Source organism: Equus quagga, chromosome 1 (genome assembly GCF_021613505.1).
Source record: "Equus quagga isolate Etosha38 chromosome 1, UCLA_HA_Equagga_1.0, whole genome shotgun sequence".
NCBI lineage: Eukaryota > Metazoa > Chordata > Mammalia > Perissodactyla > Equidae > Equus > Equus quagga.
This window is the reverse complement of record NC_060267.1, coordinates 172,145,807-172,162,866: the sequence shown is the minus strand read 5'-3', so window position 1 is coordinate 172,162,866 and position 17,060 is coordinate 172,145,807. Positions and strand designations below refer to the sequence as shown.

The 17,060-nt window shown below is 35.6% G+C and overlaps 1 protein-coding gene across 1 annotated transcript in view; it reads left to right on the top strand.

Moving 5' to 3' along the window:
* Positions 1 to 17,060, top strand: part of PIK3CB (phosphatidylinositol-4,5-bisphosphate 3-kinase catalytic subunit beta) — a 168,879-nt gene that overhangs the window by 76,770 nt on the left and 75,049 nt on the right. The window contains exons 4-7 of the mRNA XM_046666294.1: positions 85 to 308; positions 6,813 to 6,992; positions 10,301 to 10,471; positions 11,370 to 11,447. Coding sequence (XP_046522250.1) covers positions 85 to 308; positions 6,813 to 6,992; positions 10,301 to 10,471; positions 11,370 to 11,447 — 653 coding nt within the window. The remainder of the gene's footprint in view (positions 1 to 84; positions 309 to 6,812; positions 6,993 to 10,300; positions 10,472 to 11,369; positions 11,448 to 17,060) is intronic.

Genomic DNA, 17,060 nt, shown 5'->3' with positions numbered 1-17,060 from the left:
AAATTAGTTTTTGTTGAATATATTTTGTATTGTCTTTTATTCTTATTAGCTACTCAAAATGACACCTTTGAAAAATGTGTTTAGGTCTGCATGAATTTGATGCCTTGAAGGATCCTGAGGTGAATGAATTCCGAGTAAAAATGCGAAAATTCAGTGAGGAAAAGATTCAGTCGCTTGTGGGATTGTCTTGGATGGATTGGCTAAAGCAGACATATCCACCAGAGCATGAACCCTCTAACCTTGAAAACTTAGAAGATAAACTTTATGGAGGAAAGCTCATTGTGGCTGTTCATTTTGAAAATTGTCAGGTAGTATTATATTATTTTAAGAAATACTTTTGTCATAAGTTTGTGCTATTTACCTGAATGCAGCTCAAATCTTAGAGGAGGCTCTTGCTTACCTAGTAAACACTATTACAAAGAATATTTTTAGATTTAAGATGGAAATAAATTTAGGATTATGTCTAACAATCTAACTTGACATATCCCTTGCTCATATATGATTTTTGATGCAGTGGTATGTTAGTTTACATCGGGGTCAGCAAACTGCACTGTTTTTGATTGGTTTTTATATTTTTAAAGGGATGTAAAAAAAATCACAGAATTTTAAAAAAAAAGGTAAAGAAAGAAGGATATGCAACAGAGACCCATATGTTTCAGCAAACCCTGATCCTTGCAGGAAAAGTTTGCCAATCTCTGGTCTAGATAATGTTCTTTAGTGTATATATTATTGTGTTTCTCATGTGATTTTTCTTTTGTCTATAAAATGAGAGATTTGATCAAATGATCTCTTTTTTTCCATATTACATTCATGTTGTATGAATATGTGAATTAAGTGCTGATATGGAATTGGGCATTATAATTTAGTGTATACACAGTTAATCCATATCTGAATGTTCACAGCAATTTTACAAACTAGATTATGCTCCCACCTTTGTATCAAGTATGGTCATTTTATCATCTGGAGTCTGGCCTTAGAATTAGGGTAGGAATTCAAGGATATTTTATTTTGTTCTTCAATTACTATGATGACAACAGTGACAAAAACAGTGTATCGGTAGCCATTCTATGTTACACACTTATACGGCCAGCAACTGTGAAAGGTGTTTTTTATGTATTCTCCACTTCTCCCAACAACCCTGTAAAGTGTTGATGTCTTATCCCCATTTTACAGTGAAGAAACTGAAAGGGAGAGAAGTTTGATATTTTTTGTGTCAACCCTATAGCTGGTCTCTGGTAGCCAGGATTTTTTCCAGGTGTTTCTGGTTTTATCCAGTTCTGCCTCCTTCCCAACAACATGTTATTAATTATTTCTTAGGACACATGTGAAAAAGAAATTATACCTTCTGGCATATTACAAAGGAAGTTTGTCTAGGGAAAAAAAAATTTGTTACTCGATCCTGAGATATGTTGAGACTAAAGGTCAGTTTAAGCCAAGATTTGGATATCATAGAGTGTCAAGATCAAATTTAAAACACTGTTTAGGGAATTCTTCACTGTTGTAAGAGCTGAACCAGGGAATTTTACTGTTAAAAGGTGATTAGAATTCAACTTGAAAACACTGGTTCAGAACAATTTGCCCATCTAGGTCAGTTTGAATTTTATTACATATGGGTCACGTCTCTACTGGATGTACAAATTTTGATGTAATCATCATTGTAACAAAGTATTTGTGGAAAGAGGTGTTTTGAAGTTAAAAGAGAAATGGAGATATTTTGAAATCTTATTGGATTTTAAGCAGTCCTAGAATTTAATGCTGAAAGGAGTTTAGAGATCATCTAGCTAGACTCTTTGTATAACGTAATAATTCTTTTCACTGTCCCTTATATCCTGTGTCTCTGACCAAAAACGTCCATTGCTAGGGGGAGTGCTCTGCCTCCTGAAGTGGCATGTTTTAACTGTGGGCAAGCACACATTTAAATTTTGAATTAAAAAAATTTTTTAAATTAAAACTAGCCTTCTGTGACTTCTGCCCATCTGGTTATACTTCCTATTTTCCTTAAGTATTCATTCAATCTTTGCTTCATTCTACATGCCAAATATTCAGATAGTTGAAATATAGCTATTGTGTCTCTCCCTAGTCTCCTTTTCTTCTGACTAAATATTTACCCAGGGATTAAACCAAAAGTTCCTACACTTTTGGATTGTATAGATCAGTAAAATTATTGTTATTAAACAATTTTGGGAAGTCACGTAGAGTTATAGCTTTTTATTTAGGCAAGTAGGGCCATTTAAAAAAGTGCAAAACCATAATTTACCATCACTATTTCATAAATGAATAAATGTTTTACCACCAAAAAAAAAAAAGGAATGACAGAATCTCAGAATAAAGGATGATTGGCAACCTACTCTGTCATATATTCATTTCTCTCTTTCGCCTCTCTCATTTCTATAAAATTCTCATTTGGCCATTTCTCTGTCACTGCTGGTGACCAACATTGGGAAGCAGCATGTGGGAACACCAAACTAAAAGTGAGGGGAAATATAACAAGGTATTTACTTAGGTTAAAAAATGATTTTCTAGGATTGGTAGGGGGAAAGCTAGAGAGCAATTTCTGTGAAAAACATGCAAAATTTTAAATGACCACATAGTCAGTATCGGCCAACTGTAGAACATGGCTTTTAAGAAGCAAGATAAATATAATCATGGAACTATTGTGTCTCAATTTTACAGAATAGTCCCAGAGGCCAGATCACAGATGCTTTATTATTATTATTATTGTTATTATTATTTTATTTTATTTTATTTTTCCTGAGGAAGAGTCCCCCTGAGCTAGCTAACATCCATTGCCAATCCTCCTCTTTTTGTTTTTGCTTGAGGAAGATTAGCTCTGAGCTAACATCCATGCTGATCTTCCTCTACTTTTTAGTATGTGGGATACCACCACAGTGTGGTTGGTGAGTAGATTAGGTCTGTGCCTGGAATCCGAACCCACGAACCTGGACTGCCAACGCGGAGCGTGCAGAACTTTAACCAGTCAGCCACGGGACTGGGCCCCGACAAATGTGTTATTTTTGATTCCAAGAATCATAGTTTGTAGAGAATACCAATAAACCTGAGCAGCACTTTTAAATGTTTTTAAATTTTTTTTTTTTTACCTCAGCCTGCATAAGATATATGAAATAATTTTATCAATAAAGAGAGGGGCACATGTAATTTGAAATAGTTGCCTGTGTATTGGGGGATGGGGAGAGGGGAGTAGAAGGGGTAGGAGGTGGAGAGTGTGTTTTTTGGGGAATTCCAGAGAATATGTCGAAGCAAGGGCAGAAATGTGAGAAACAGTAGTACGGAAGGATGTAGAGTAAGACTATCAAGAATAAATATTTCCTCACCTGTGTAGTCATTATATGAATAACTACGGTTGTCAGAGTATAGATATAGTCACTAATGAACTGCATCCCTCCCTGCTGGAGAGAAGTATCTGTCCCCAGCCGTATGCCCAGTGTCCTTGTTGGATAGTCTCTCATTTATAGCTTTTTGTAAGCATTGAGCAATATAATACAAATTCATTTGCCAGGAAAATTACAAATCTTTGAGAAGATGCAATATTTTGTGAAGTATCTGAAAGTGATGTTGAAAAATTGATTGAAATACAGGAAAAGCCAGTCAAGTTGAGTTCTGACCAGTCAGTCAGTCAGTTTATGTAGAGAAAATTAAGAAGAGTGATGATGACACACGAGTAGTTCTTTAGAAGACATAAATGTAATTATCAAGGGATTAATTAAGATGCTTTTGGAGAAAAGTTTGGAGCCCTTGATGCTAAATACGATTCCAGTATATAAATGTATATCCATTATTGTCTTGATTGCATGTCCCTCATCACTGATAAGGATGAATCTCTTTTCACATATTTATGAAACATTTGTATTTCTGTTGTGTTTTTTTTGGTCTAGTTTTTATTATTTTGATTTTTTCTTTCTTTTTGAGGAAGATTAGCCCTCAGCTAGCTACTGCCAATCCTCCTCTTTTTGCTGAGGAAGACTGGCCCTGAGCTAACATCCATGCCCATCTTCCTCTACTTTATACATGGGACGCCTACCACAGCACGGCTTTTGCCAGGCGGTGCCATGTCTGCACCCAGGATCCGAGCTGGTGAACCCCAGGCTGCTGAGAAGCAGAACGTGGGCACTTAACTGCTGCGCGGCTGGGCCGGCCCTTTCTTGTCTACTTTTTAATCAGGTTGCATTTTCATACTGATTTGTAGATTTGGAGTTAGTGATCCTTTGTCATTAACATGTGCTGTGAATGTATTCTCCCAATATATGCCTTATCTTTTTATTCTTTGTTGCGTTTGTTCTGTTTCGCTTGCTTTTTATCCTTAAGTTCTAGTCATTGTTAAGATTTCCTCAGTTGTCGTATGTTATATATGTATATGCATGTATGCATACACACAGAGCATATCAAGTTCAACATTGCTGTTGCATGGAAAGTGCTGCTTTATGTGTTTCTGTTGGTATATACCTAGGAACAGAATTAATGTCAAGTGTATGTACATAATCAGTTTTTAATAGATACTGCAGAATAGTTTTTCAAATTTACATTCCTACCCAGTAGTATTTTGAGAGCTTGTTTTCCCACATTTTTGCCAGCACTTGTTATTATCAATAATCTTTTTAAATTTGCCAGTTTTCTTTTCATTGAATTTTAAGTTTCACTTAACACATTTTATTCCTTGGAGTTCTCTTTGATTATTCTTCAGATATACGTGCTCTTTATTCATTTTCGAGCTGCTCTTAAATCTTGAAACATAATAACCATACTTGTTTTATTTTCTGATAACTAGTTAACAGTATGTGCAGTTTTCCAAGCCCAGTTGTGTTTTCTGTGCTGTCTGCAGGTTCATGCTATCTGATGATGAGAGAGTCTTCTAGGTTGTATTTCTGAAGAGTTTATGTATGAAATAGAGAGTATATAGGGATCATAGAATAATTTTATGATATATGAAAGAGCCTGGGCTCCTTATCTTTCATACCTGTGCTATTTAATACAGTAGCCACTAGCCACATGTGTATATTTAAATTTAAATTTAAGTTAATTAAATAAAATTGAAAATTCAGTTCTTTACACTAAGCCACATATCAAGTTCTCAAGAGCCACTTGTGGCTAGTGGCTGTTGTATTGGAAGCACAGAATAGAATATTTACATTATCATCATCATCATTATTATTTTTGGTGAGAAAGCTTGTCCCTGAGCTAACATCTGTGTCAGTCTTCCTCTATTTTATATGTGGGATGCTGCCACAGCATGGCTTGATGAATGGTGTGTAGATCCGTGCCCAGGATCCGAACCCACAAACTGCAGGCTGCCGAAGTGGAGCATGCGAGCTTAACCACTACGTCACCGGGCTGGCCCTCAATATTGCATTATTAAAGAAAGTTCTTTTGAGTAGCACTGCATTAGATAGTTGTGACCATTTGTATTATGTTAAAAAAGAGTATCACATCTCTTTGTGACTCTCTTTTTAAAGATAGATTACTTTCTAAGCTGGGTGAGGGTTAGTTTTGAGGTGGATAGTATAAGAGGTAGGGAGATCAAATTGAAAGCTATGTTGCACTTTAGGCGAGATATAAAGAATCACTGAAGTTGTAGAAGAGTGTTACTAGAAATGGAGAGAAGGTGACAATTGGCATCAGGATATAAGATCATTGGTATCTTATTGGGAATTGAGATGAGGGAGAAAAGGGGAGTCGGGCACTTCTCAAATGACTCTGTGGGTCCTAGCTTGTGTGCTTTGATGCATATGACACCAACTCATTAAAAAAAGGGAGAAGAAGGGCCAAAATGCTAGAGAAAATAGATTGGAACACTCCAGTCTATTGGAGTGTTTTTAAACTAAGAAAGTTTAGGTTTCGAAAGTTGGAATTTGAGGGCCAGCCCTGGTGGCCTAGTGGTTAAGTTTGGCATGCTTTGCTGTAGTGGCCCAGGTTTGGTTCCTGGGTGTGGATGTACACCGCTCTATTAGCAGCCATCCTGTGCTGGCGGCCCACATACTAAACAATAGAGGACGATTGACATGGATGTTAGCTCAGGAGTCTTCCTCAGCAACAACAACAAAAAATTTTGAGATACTTTGTGGGAAAGGGAGGTGACTTAACTTAATTTGGTGGAAAATATTGCAAAATCAATTTCAGGTTAGTGTAGAGAATTTTCTAGCAATCACAGTTGTCCAGAGTAGCAGTTGGCTGTCTTGGGAAATAATGAGCTTTCTTCTGTCTTTGATATGTGATCATATGGTGGGAAATTACTTTGCTAGATTATGAGAGGATTCAGGTATTTTAAATAATTATTACTATCTGTACCTTTGAGATTTACAATGAACATGTTTAATAATATTCCATCTCACCTATCTTCCTTTTTCATTAAAATTTTTATGTTTCTTTTTACATGTTTGTAAAATTGGACAGAATTTTTAATTTATGGTTCAACTGATATATAGATCTCCCATGAGTAGACAACATATAATTCTTTTCTTAATATGAACTAAATTTGAACAAATACAGGTTTTTTTGTACCTTTTTAAGAAAGATATTCACTGGGAAATGCATGTGATAAACTATCTGTTGATAAACTTTAGTTAAATATTAGTAAACTTTAGTTAAATATTAATCTGACCTGTGGGAGCTCTGGAGTCTGTATAGGTTAAGACTATGTTTAGAAAGTAGGAAAATTTACTGGAATATTAAATGTAAAGGATGTACATGCATGAATATTACGTATGGATGTATATAATATAGTAGGAAGTATGAATGTAAAGAGTGATTTTTTTCAGCACAAATATAAATTTGCATCTTTTTCTTATTCCTCTTGTTAGGATGTGTTTAGCTTTCAAGTATCTCCTAATATGAATCCTATCAAAATAAATGAATTGGCAATCCAAAAACGTTTGACTATTCGTGGGAAAGAAGATGAAGTCAGCCCTTGTGACTATGTGCTGCAAGTCAGTGGGAGAGTAGAATATGTGTTTGGTGACCACCCATTAATTCAGTTCCAGGTATGTGTATTACTATCAATTCACCAAGGAAGTATGTGTGTATTTAACAATTTGAATTTATCATCAAAAACATGTATTGCCCTAGTAGAACATTTGGAACCTACAGAAAATTATACAGGATTAATAATAGATATCTGTAATACTAATATATAGTAATAAATATCCATAGTCTGGGATAACCATTGTTAATATTTTGGCATGTTTTTATTGTTTTACTTGCAGTTATATATATTTTTGGTGTAAAGATTATATACGTCTATTTGCGTATCTGTATGTTTGCATTCTTCTCTTTTGATTATTGTTATATCATAATTTCCAATAACATTATCAATTCTTAATACAATTTATTATAGCTGCATACTGTTTTATCATGTTGACATAATGATTTAGATATGAAATATTCTGGGGGAAGTAAAATATAAAATGTCTTGATTAAATGGTTATTAGTTGAATTGTATAAAAACTTACTTGTGATTATTAATTAGGTAAAATAATATTATAAATTTTCATTGTGATTTAGAAAACTTTTCAATTTCAGTCTAATATTTATATATGTAATCTCCCTTCCACCCTTTGTCTGTTACTTCCATATGTGGTAAGAATTTTGTGAACATTAGGTATCACCATCCTCAAAAGCCTTCCTTAATCTTTGAGATATTTATTTTCATTTAGTCATGAATTCTTTGAGTATATACTTTATGCAAGACACTGAAGTGCCTCAGATTATTTTTGGAGTAAAAAGGAGTTTAAATAAGATATGTGCAGTGTAACATCCCTTCTCCCACCATAAGGTATGCTATTTAAGAATAGAATCCTGGCTTAGCCTTCAAGGAACTTGAAGATATTTTTGTTGAAATTACATTTGAAGACTAAAAAATGGTCATTACATAAAGAATAATAGGCTAAGTGCCAATATAAATAGGTAAATAGTAACAGGATTTTTAGAAAAATATGTGATCACTGCTATTTATAATTTTTTCTTTTTCCTGGGAAAGATTCGCCCTGGGAAAGATTCTGTTGCCAGTCTTCTCTCTTTTTTTTCCCTCCCCAAAGCCCCAGTAAGTCCTTCTCGTTCTTTTGTGTGAGCTGCTGCCGCAACATGGCTGCTGACAGATGAGTGGCGTGGTTCCATGCCAGGGAACTGCACCTGGGGACCGAACCTGGGCCGCCAAAGCAGAGCACGTGGAACTTTAACCATTAGGCCATCAGGACTGGCTCTTGTTTTGTTTTAAGCAAAAGGGATATAGGCATGCCAAATATTAAGTTATGTCTGTTTGAGAATAAGGTGCTATGATTTATTAGCAGGGAACAAGGGATTTTATACTTTTCTTTTCAGACTTTTTGGTGTGGTCCTTAATCCTTGTGGTTTAGTGGGTAGGAAGTCTAGTAGCAGGTATAACTTTTGTGCGTAGCTTTGCCAGCTGTGGCGTTCTACAGTAAGTTCTTGAACTCTAGCCCAGGAGAGGAAGAACAAAGATGAAAAGTGCTTGGTGGTAGCATAGAAGAACTGACTCCTTCCCTTCTTGTTGTGCCATTTTTTAAGTAGCCTCCTGCTTCTTTAACACTTTTGTCTTTTATCTTGATATGGCGAAGGTCCATTGTTTTGTCAAAACCTAGAATTTGTCATTGTAAAATAAAATAAAGGCATGTGTGCGTTTTTGTACAAGGTCGTATGCGAGAGAAAATATAGAACATAAACAAAGGGATGTGAAGGGAATGGAATAATATAATTTTCATAGTGAAAAGTTTTTGAATCAATACATTTATCATAATGTTATGTAATGGCCACTTATAGGCCATTCTGGATATATTTTTTTTTTTATTAATGTTATGATAGATTACAACCTTGTGAGATTTCAGTTGTACGTTATTGTTAGTCATGTTGTGGGTACACCACTTCCCCCTTTGTGCCCTCTGGATATTTTTTTATTTCAAAAAATTGTGTTTTTAATGATTCTGAATTGAATACGATACATTGACTCACACTTTGTATGGGAAATTTATTCTTCTGAGGAATATCTGGATTTCTGTTCACCTTGTTAGGAATCTTTGGTAATGTGAAGAACCACCCCTTTTCTTATATGCCTCTGGAGAGTTTTCTTGGTTTCTTGGAAATAAAACAGAACATCAGTCAAGCTGGGATGGCCAGTAGGTTCTTTTCTGGGAAGACAGTACTGGTTGCCTGGAACCCTGTGCTGAAAAGGTACCAGGTCTACCTCAGGGATCTATGGGAAAGTGTGAATTGGCTACCTCAGGACTTAAGAAATGGCCACATGTGTACTGCATGTTCACCTTCCCTGACTGACTGGTCAGACCTTACACTGTGACATCACAGTCTATGATGGTCAAGTTTGCACCCTGGAAAGGTGCACCAGTTGGTTAAACTGTCAGGTCTTAAGTGCAGAAAAGGGAAGACAAAACATTTAGACTGAGGGACGTATTTCTTCAAAGTTTAGCAAACAAGCAAACAAAAAAGTCAGACAGGTGGATTTAAATCCAAGTTTTAGAGATGCTAGGCTTGTAGCTTAACCCTTCTGACTGTCAGTTCTTTTATCTATTAAATGGGGGATAAATCTCTCTTATAGAATTGTTATGAAGATTAACTGTAACTATAAGAAGTGTCTGGCTCAGTTCTTAGATACTTAGGTGTTCAATTAGTGGTAGCTATTTTATGTTGTGTTTTAATTTTATATTCTTTTTTTTTTTGTGGTGAGAAAGATTGGCCCTGAGCTAACATCTGTGCCAATCTTCCTCTATTTTTTTTTTAAATTATTTATTATTTTTTTTTCTGAGGAAGATTAGCCCTGAGCTAACATCTGCCTATCCTCCTCTTTTTTCTGAGGAAGACTGGCCCTGAGCTAACGTCTGTGCCCACCTTCCTCTACTTTATATGTGGGACGCCTATCACAGCATGGGTTTTGCCAAGCAATGCCGTGTCCGCACCTGGGATCTGAATCGGTGAACTTGGGGCCGCCGAAGCAGAATGTGTACACTTAACCACTGCGCCACTGGGCCAGCCCCAGTCTTCCTCTATTTTGTATGTGGGACACTGCCACTGCATGACTTTGATGAGTGATGCATAGGTCTGTGCCCGGGATCCCAACCCAAGAACCCTGGGCCACTGAAGCGGAACGTGCAAACTTAACCACTGCACCACTGGGCCAGCCCCGAATTTTTATATTCTTGACATTGAGTTAAGATATACTTTCACAGTGCATTTGGTATAATATTTTTCAGCCTAATTTTATTCTAATATTGTTTTAATTATTTGCTTGACTACTCTACCTTATTCTTTCTTGCCACTGTAGTATATCCGGAACTGTGTAATGAACAGGACCTTGCCCCATTTTATACTTGTGGAATGTTGCAAGATCAAAAAGATGTATGAACAGGAAATGATTGCCATAGAGGCTGCCATAAATCGAAATTCATCTAACCTTCCCCTTCCTTTACCACCAAAGAAAACGCGAGTTATTTCTGTAAGTTTCATGTGTGAACTGTTGGTAACCCTAAAAGACATGTGATTTTGTTAAGTTGTATGCTTAAGCCTCACGTGGATTTTCTTTGCTCACTCCTCCCTCTGTGAAAAGCAATGCATATCTGCCAAAGATCCATCATCATTTATTAATAATTATTTTTCTAGCTACTATTCTTTTTCTTTACTCAAGCTATATGTAATTGTAAATATGCCATTTATATTTTTGGTGTTCTTTTGGTGCCAAAGAAAAGTGCGATTAAATTAGAGATTTTTTTGAGGTTAAAGTTAAAATAGTACTTCAGTGAGCAATTTGAGATGTTGTAGTAGAAAAGTTAGATGTGCAGAAATAGTTGATTTACCAGTATATTCATTTCTATCAGCTTAGCTGTGATAGTGTTTTTGATACACTTTGCTTGTCTTTTTCTTATTGAATACGTTTAGACTTTAAATGTATCAGAGGCACCATTTTCTCTAGAATGTAATATATTTGTATAAAGCAAATCTTAAGTTTGTGTTCATTGGAACTGTTAACATTTTTTTAATAGTTATTCACTCTTAGCAAATTGTTTATTTAACTGCTCCTTGTTAAGATATTATTTGTGTATTAATTTGTGATCATTTCTTAATTTAGCCAGAGCTTTTAGTACTGTTTGTTTATGGTGTTTAATTTATTGAATCTCTTAGAAGTACTGGAATACTGCCTGTGTTTTGCCATGAGAACTAAGTGCTAGTGGTTACGATGCTTAATTTACTGTATGTGATTTTCCATTGTTGGTTCAGAGGTCTGTTTTCACTATTATACCAATGGACATAAGAACTGATAAGACGATTTCATTGCTAGTACAAAATATTCATTTCTTTCATTAAAATACTCTTATGTTTATTTCATTCTTTTGCAGCACGTTTGGGAAAATAACAACCCTTTCCAAATTGTCTTGGTTAAGGGATATAAACTTAACACAGAAGAAACTGTAAAAGTGAGTACTTGCTAAGATTTGAATTTGTCATCTGCTCCATTATTTGAACAATTCACTGATATGCTCAGTGAACATTACATTAAAGATTAAATTTTACCCATATTGGTCAATTACACAAAAATAGAATATGGCAGTTTATTATAAGACAATCAAGAATTTTTGTTTTAAAGTATTTTTTGAATAGTTGGAGATGTACTGGATAGATTGACATTTTTCCGGTATATGCTATGTAAAAGAAATTGTGTTAGATCATGAATTCAGCAAGTAAAATTTAAGCCAAAACTATAGATCACGTGTTTCTATGCTAACTTAGTCTCCTTTCTCAGTCTTGCTTAGAGCTGCACTCAGCTTCCTCTGTCAGCCCTTTTTTTCTTTTAAACTTGCTGATCACAAAGAAAATGTAATAGCATTTCCTGGAAGAAAATAGATGACTGCATTATAGACCACAGGTTGTTAGCACATGGGACTTTATTGCACAACCCCATACAGTTAAGTAAAGACTTAACAAGGCATTTGGTCTCAAAGTGTAAAGCATGCATTTTCCCCTATTTTGCTTGGCAGGAAATTAAGTGAATAGTTTTGTGATCCAAAAAAGAGATTCAGTTAGTTTGAGATGTTTGCTGGCATGAGGTTGTATTCAGGAGCACCTTGCCAAAGATTACCAATGGCTTGCTTTTGTAAATGGACATTAAAGATTCTTTGGTTAGCTCTCATTAAAATAAGGGCCTTTTTGCTCTTATATTCTCAGCTAGATTTTAATTTTTAATGAGTGTGTTTATGCCAATTAGCCTTTATTTTCTAGTTTAGTCATAATTCTACTTTTCCCTTTAATGTAAATTTTCCTTAATTTTTTTCCAGTTGCAAAAGTGTAATATAATTGTTGCAACAGGTAAAAAAGTCCAAACATGATTAAAGAAAAAGTTACTGATCTCTCCTCCCTGTCTCTTTACTATCATATGGAATTCAAGGTCAGTGAGCCTTGTGAAGGACCCTCAGGTTTTTAATTTTTTTTATTATTATTATTATTTCTTTTGGTGAGGAAGATTGTCCCTGAGCTAACATCTCTTGCCAGTGTTTCCCCTTTTGCTTGAGGAAGATTGTCCCTGAGCTAACATCTGTGCCAGCCTTCCTCTATTTTGTATGTGGGTTCCCACCACAGCCTGGCTTGATGAGCAGTGTATAGGTCTGTGTCCAGGATCCAAACCTGTGAACCCCAGGCCACCCAGTTGGTGCACACAAAGTTAACCATTATGCCATTAGACTGGCTCCGTGACCTCCATGTTTATACAAATGTTTATGAACATAGGATGTGGGGGTTGAAGGAGATTTGGTTGTGTTTATTTTGTTGATTGGTTGGTTTGTGAAACAAAAAGAGATGGCATTATATACATTATTCTACAACTTGATATATTCATTTTATAATATGTCTTGGACTGTTCTCTGGATTAGTAAATATTCAGTAGAGTTCTTTGTGTATTGTATTCCCAAAGGCAGAAATCGCATATAGGCACATCTCCCCTCAAGTAATATGGAGTATAATGTATGTATGGTTTTGATCAGTGATTTGTGTATTTAGATGTGTAATTTACATTGTAAAAATTGGAATCTCTACTTGTTCTCATTTGTAGGTTATTGTATTTGCCTTCTGTAGATAATTTATCAGTTAATTCTTTTGTAGTTATTATTTCTCTGCAGCTTTTTGTTATTACTCAATTTCTTCCTGAAGAAGACCAAAGAATCCTTCACTATATGCTTTATTCTCTGGAGCATTATGCTTTATGTCTTTGTCGATGACGGAAGAAATTATTTTTTTCTCAGTGACATTTTATTTAGATTTTGCCAACTTCCGTCAGCTTTTTCAAGCTGATTGATTCTATTATTTGTGATTATATGTTCCTAGGACTAATAGGCTTAATGATATGCACCATTTAAAGTATCTGTCCCTCCCCAACTCTTTTCTTTTTCCAGTGGGGTTATATAGTTGAATTTAAGTAAGTTAGTGCTAATATGACATAACTTTCTTTAGATACACCTCATTCTTTTTTCTTTTTTTATTGAGGTATAATTGACATATAACTTTGTACTAGTTTTAGGTGTACAACATAATGATTCAATGTTTGTATATCTTGCGAAATGATCACCTCAGTAAGTCTAGTTAACGTCTGTCACTATATATAGTTACAGAATTTCTTTTCTTGTGATGAGAACTTTTCACATGTACTCTTAGCAGCTTCCAAATATGCAGTACAGTATTAGCTATAGTCGCCATGCTGTGTATTATATCCCCATGACATTTATTTTATAACTAGAAGTTTGTACCTTTTGACTACTGTCACCCATTTTGCCCACTCCCAGACCTCATTCTTTTTCTTTATTTTTATTGAGGTTATGATAGTTTACAACATTGTGAAATCTCAGTTGTATGTTATTATTTGTCAGTCACCATATAGCTACGCCCCTTCACCCTTCATGCCCACCCTGCACCCCTCTTCCCCCTGGTAACCACTAAATAGTTCTGTTTGTCCATGTGTTTGTTTATCTTCTACATATGTGTAAAATCATACAATTTTTATCTTTCTCTGTCTGGGTTACTTTGCTTAGCATAATATCCTCAAGGTCCATCCATGTTGTTGTGGGTATGACAATTTTGTCATTTGTTTATGGCTGAGTAGTATTCCATTGTGTATATATATACCATATCTTCTTTATCCAATCATCAGTCAGTGGGCACTTGTGTTGCTTCCACATCTTGGCTATTGTGAATAATGCTGCAGTGAATGTAGGGGTGCATAAGTCTCTTTGACTTGTTGATTTCAAGTTCTTTGGATAGATAACCAGTAGTGGGATAGCTAGGACATATGGTATTTCTATTTTTAATTTTTGGAGTAATCTCCATACTATTTTTCATAGTGGCTGCATCAGTTTGCATTCCCACCAGCAGTGTATGATGGGTCTCTTTTCTCCACAACCTTTCCTACATTTGTTAATTTTTGTCTTGGTAATTCTAGCCATTCTAACGGGTGTAAGGTGATATTTTAGCATTTCCCTGATGATCAGTGATATTTAGCATCTTTTTATGTGCCTGTTGGCCATCTGTATATCTTCTTTGGAGAAATGTCTGTTCATATCCTCTTCCCATCTTTTGATCGGGTTGTTTGACTTTTTTGTTGTTGAGTTGTGTGAGTCTTTATATATTATATATTATGGAGATTAACCCCTTGTCACATATATGATTTGCAACTATTTTTTCCCAGTTCGTAGGTTGTCTTTTCATTATGATCCTGATTTCCCTTGCCTTATAGAAGCTCTTTAGTCTGATGAAGTCCCACTTGTTTATTTTTTCTTTTGTTTCCCTTGTCCATAAGACATGGTGTTCAAAAAGATCCTTTTAATACTGATATCAAAGAGTGTACTGCCTATATTTTCATCTAGAAGTTTTATGGTTTCAAGTCTTACCTTCAAGTCTTTGATCCATTTTGAGTTTATTTTTCACACCTCATTCTTTTTAATTGCTACACAGGAGCTCCAGTACAACATTAAAGAGAAATTTGAGAAAACAAAAAAGGTAGGGGAGGAGGGACAGCTTTACTTTTTTCCTTCTAAACTTTTTCTGGCTAGGAGCTTCAGTATGATGTTAAATAGAAGTGGTGAGTGTAGATGTATTAGTCAGGATTCTCCAGAGAAACAAACAGAACCAATAGGATGTGTGTGTGTGTGTTTGTTTAAAGAATTGGCCCACATGATTATGGAGTTGGTGAAGTCTCATGATCTGCAGGGTTACTTGGCAAACTTGGAGACCCAGGAGAGCTGTTAGCTTAGTTCTAGTCTAAGTCTAAAAGCCTGAGAACCAGGAAAGCCTTTTATGCAATTCCTGTTGAAGGTCAGCAGGCTCAAGACCCAGGAAGAACTGATGTTTCAGTTTGAATGGAAGGCAGGAGCTGATGTCTCAGTTAGACATCCAGGCAGGAAGAATTCTTTCTTAATCTGAGGTGGGTCAGCCTTTTTGTTCTGTTCAGTTCTTCAACTGATTGCATTAGGGAGGGCACTCAGCCTTAGTCAGTATGCTATTCAAGAGCTAATCTTATCGAAAAACACCCAGAATATCTGGACACCCCAAGGCCCAGTTAAGTTGACACATGAAATTAACCATCAAAGTAGACATCATTGTTTTCTTCTTAATCTGAAAAGAAAGCATTCAGTCTTTCAACTTTAACTATAATGTTAGCTGTAGGTTTTTCATAGATGCCCTTTATTCAAGAAATCTTCTTTCTACTTTGCTGAGAGTTTTTATTCTGAAAAGGATAAAAAAGGTGCACTTTGCCAAATGCTTTTTCTATTTATTGAGATGATCATATGGTGTTTATTTTTTTGTCTGTTAATTTGATTGATTTTCAAGAGTGGAAACCAATGTTGTGTTTCTGAAATATGCTCCCTGAAATGTAGCAGCCTTTTTATATTTTATATTTTGCTGGATTCAATTTATTAATATTTTGTTATGGATTTTTGTGTCTATGCTCATGGGAGTATTGGTCTGCACTTTTCTTTACATATAATGTTTTTTGCTGATTTTGGTATCGGAATAATGTTGGCCTTATAAATTGAGTTGAGAAGGCTTCCCCTTCTCAGTTTTCTGAACAAGTTTATGTAGGATTGGTATTATTTCTTCCTTAAATGTTTGGTGGTATTTACTCTCAGCCACCTGAGCTTGGAGTTTCCTTTGTGGGAAGGTTTTTAATTAGATATTTAATTTCTTTAATGGATGTATATAGAGAAGGATTTTCTGTTTCTTTTGTGTAAGTTTGGTAATTTTTGTCTTTTGAAGAATTTGTTTTAAGTTGTTAAATTTATTGGCCTTAAGTTCATAATAGCCCCTTAAATTAGTTTTCTATTGCTGTGTAACAAATTATCACAAACCTAGGCGCTTAAAACAAGATTTGTTTATTAGCTCACATTTCTTTGGTCAGAAGTCTGAGCATGGTCTCGCTGGGTTCCTGCTTATGCTCTTACTAGATTGAAATCCGGGTGTTAGTTGGGCTGCATTCCTTCCTGAAGGCTCTGGGGAAGAATCTACTTCCAAGGTGATTCAAGTTACTGGCGAAGTTCAGTTCCTTGCGGTTGTAGGACTGAAGCTCTCATTTCCTTGCTGGCTGTTTGCTGGTGATTATTCTTAGTTACTAGAGTCGTTTTTCAGCAGCTGGCTCTGTGGCTCTCTCCATTTTTAAATGTGGAAACAGGATTTCCCCAGCATCTAATCTTTATGCTTTGAATCTCTTGCAAAGAGAGCCTGGTTCCTTTTAAGGGCTCACCAATGGGTCGGGCCCATGAAAGACAATCTCCCTTCCTTAAAGTCAACTATACCACATAGTATAACCTAATCACAGGAATGAAACCATTATCTTTACAGTTCCAGAGATTTTACAGGGCACATAATTCTCTGGAGTATGTAATGAAAAGCCTAGGTGGTCAATGAAGATTCATTACTCTGCCTGACTGGCACTTGACTGTCTTTCAATCCTGTGAGAGTGCTTACACTTCTGTAGCATACAGCTTCTTGGTTAGTCTTTTCCCAGCCTTGTGGCATTTCACTTTTCAGGTGTACATCTTAATATTCAG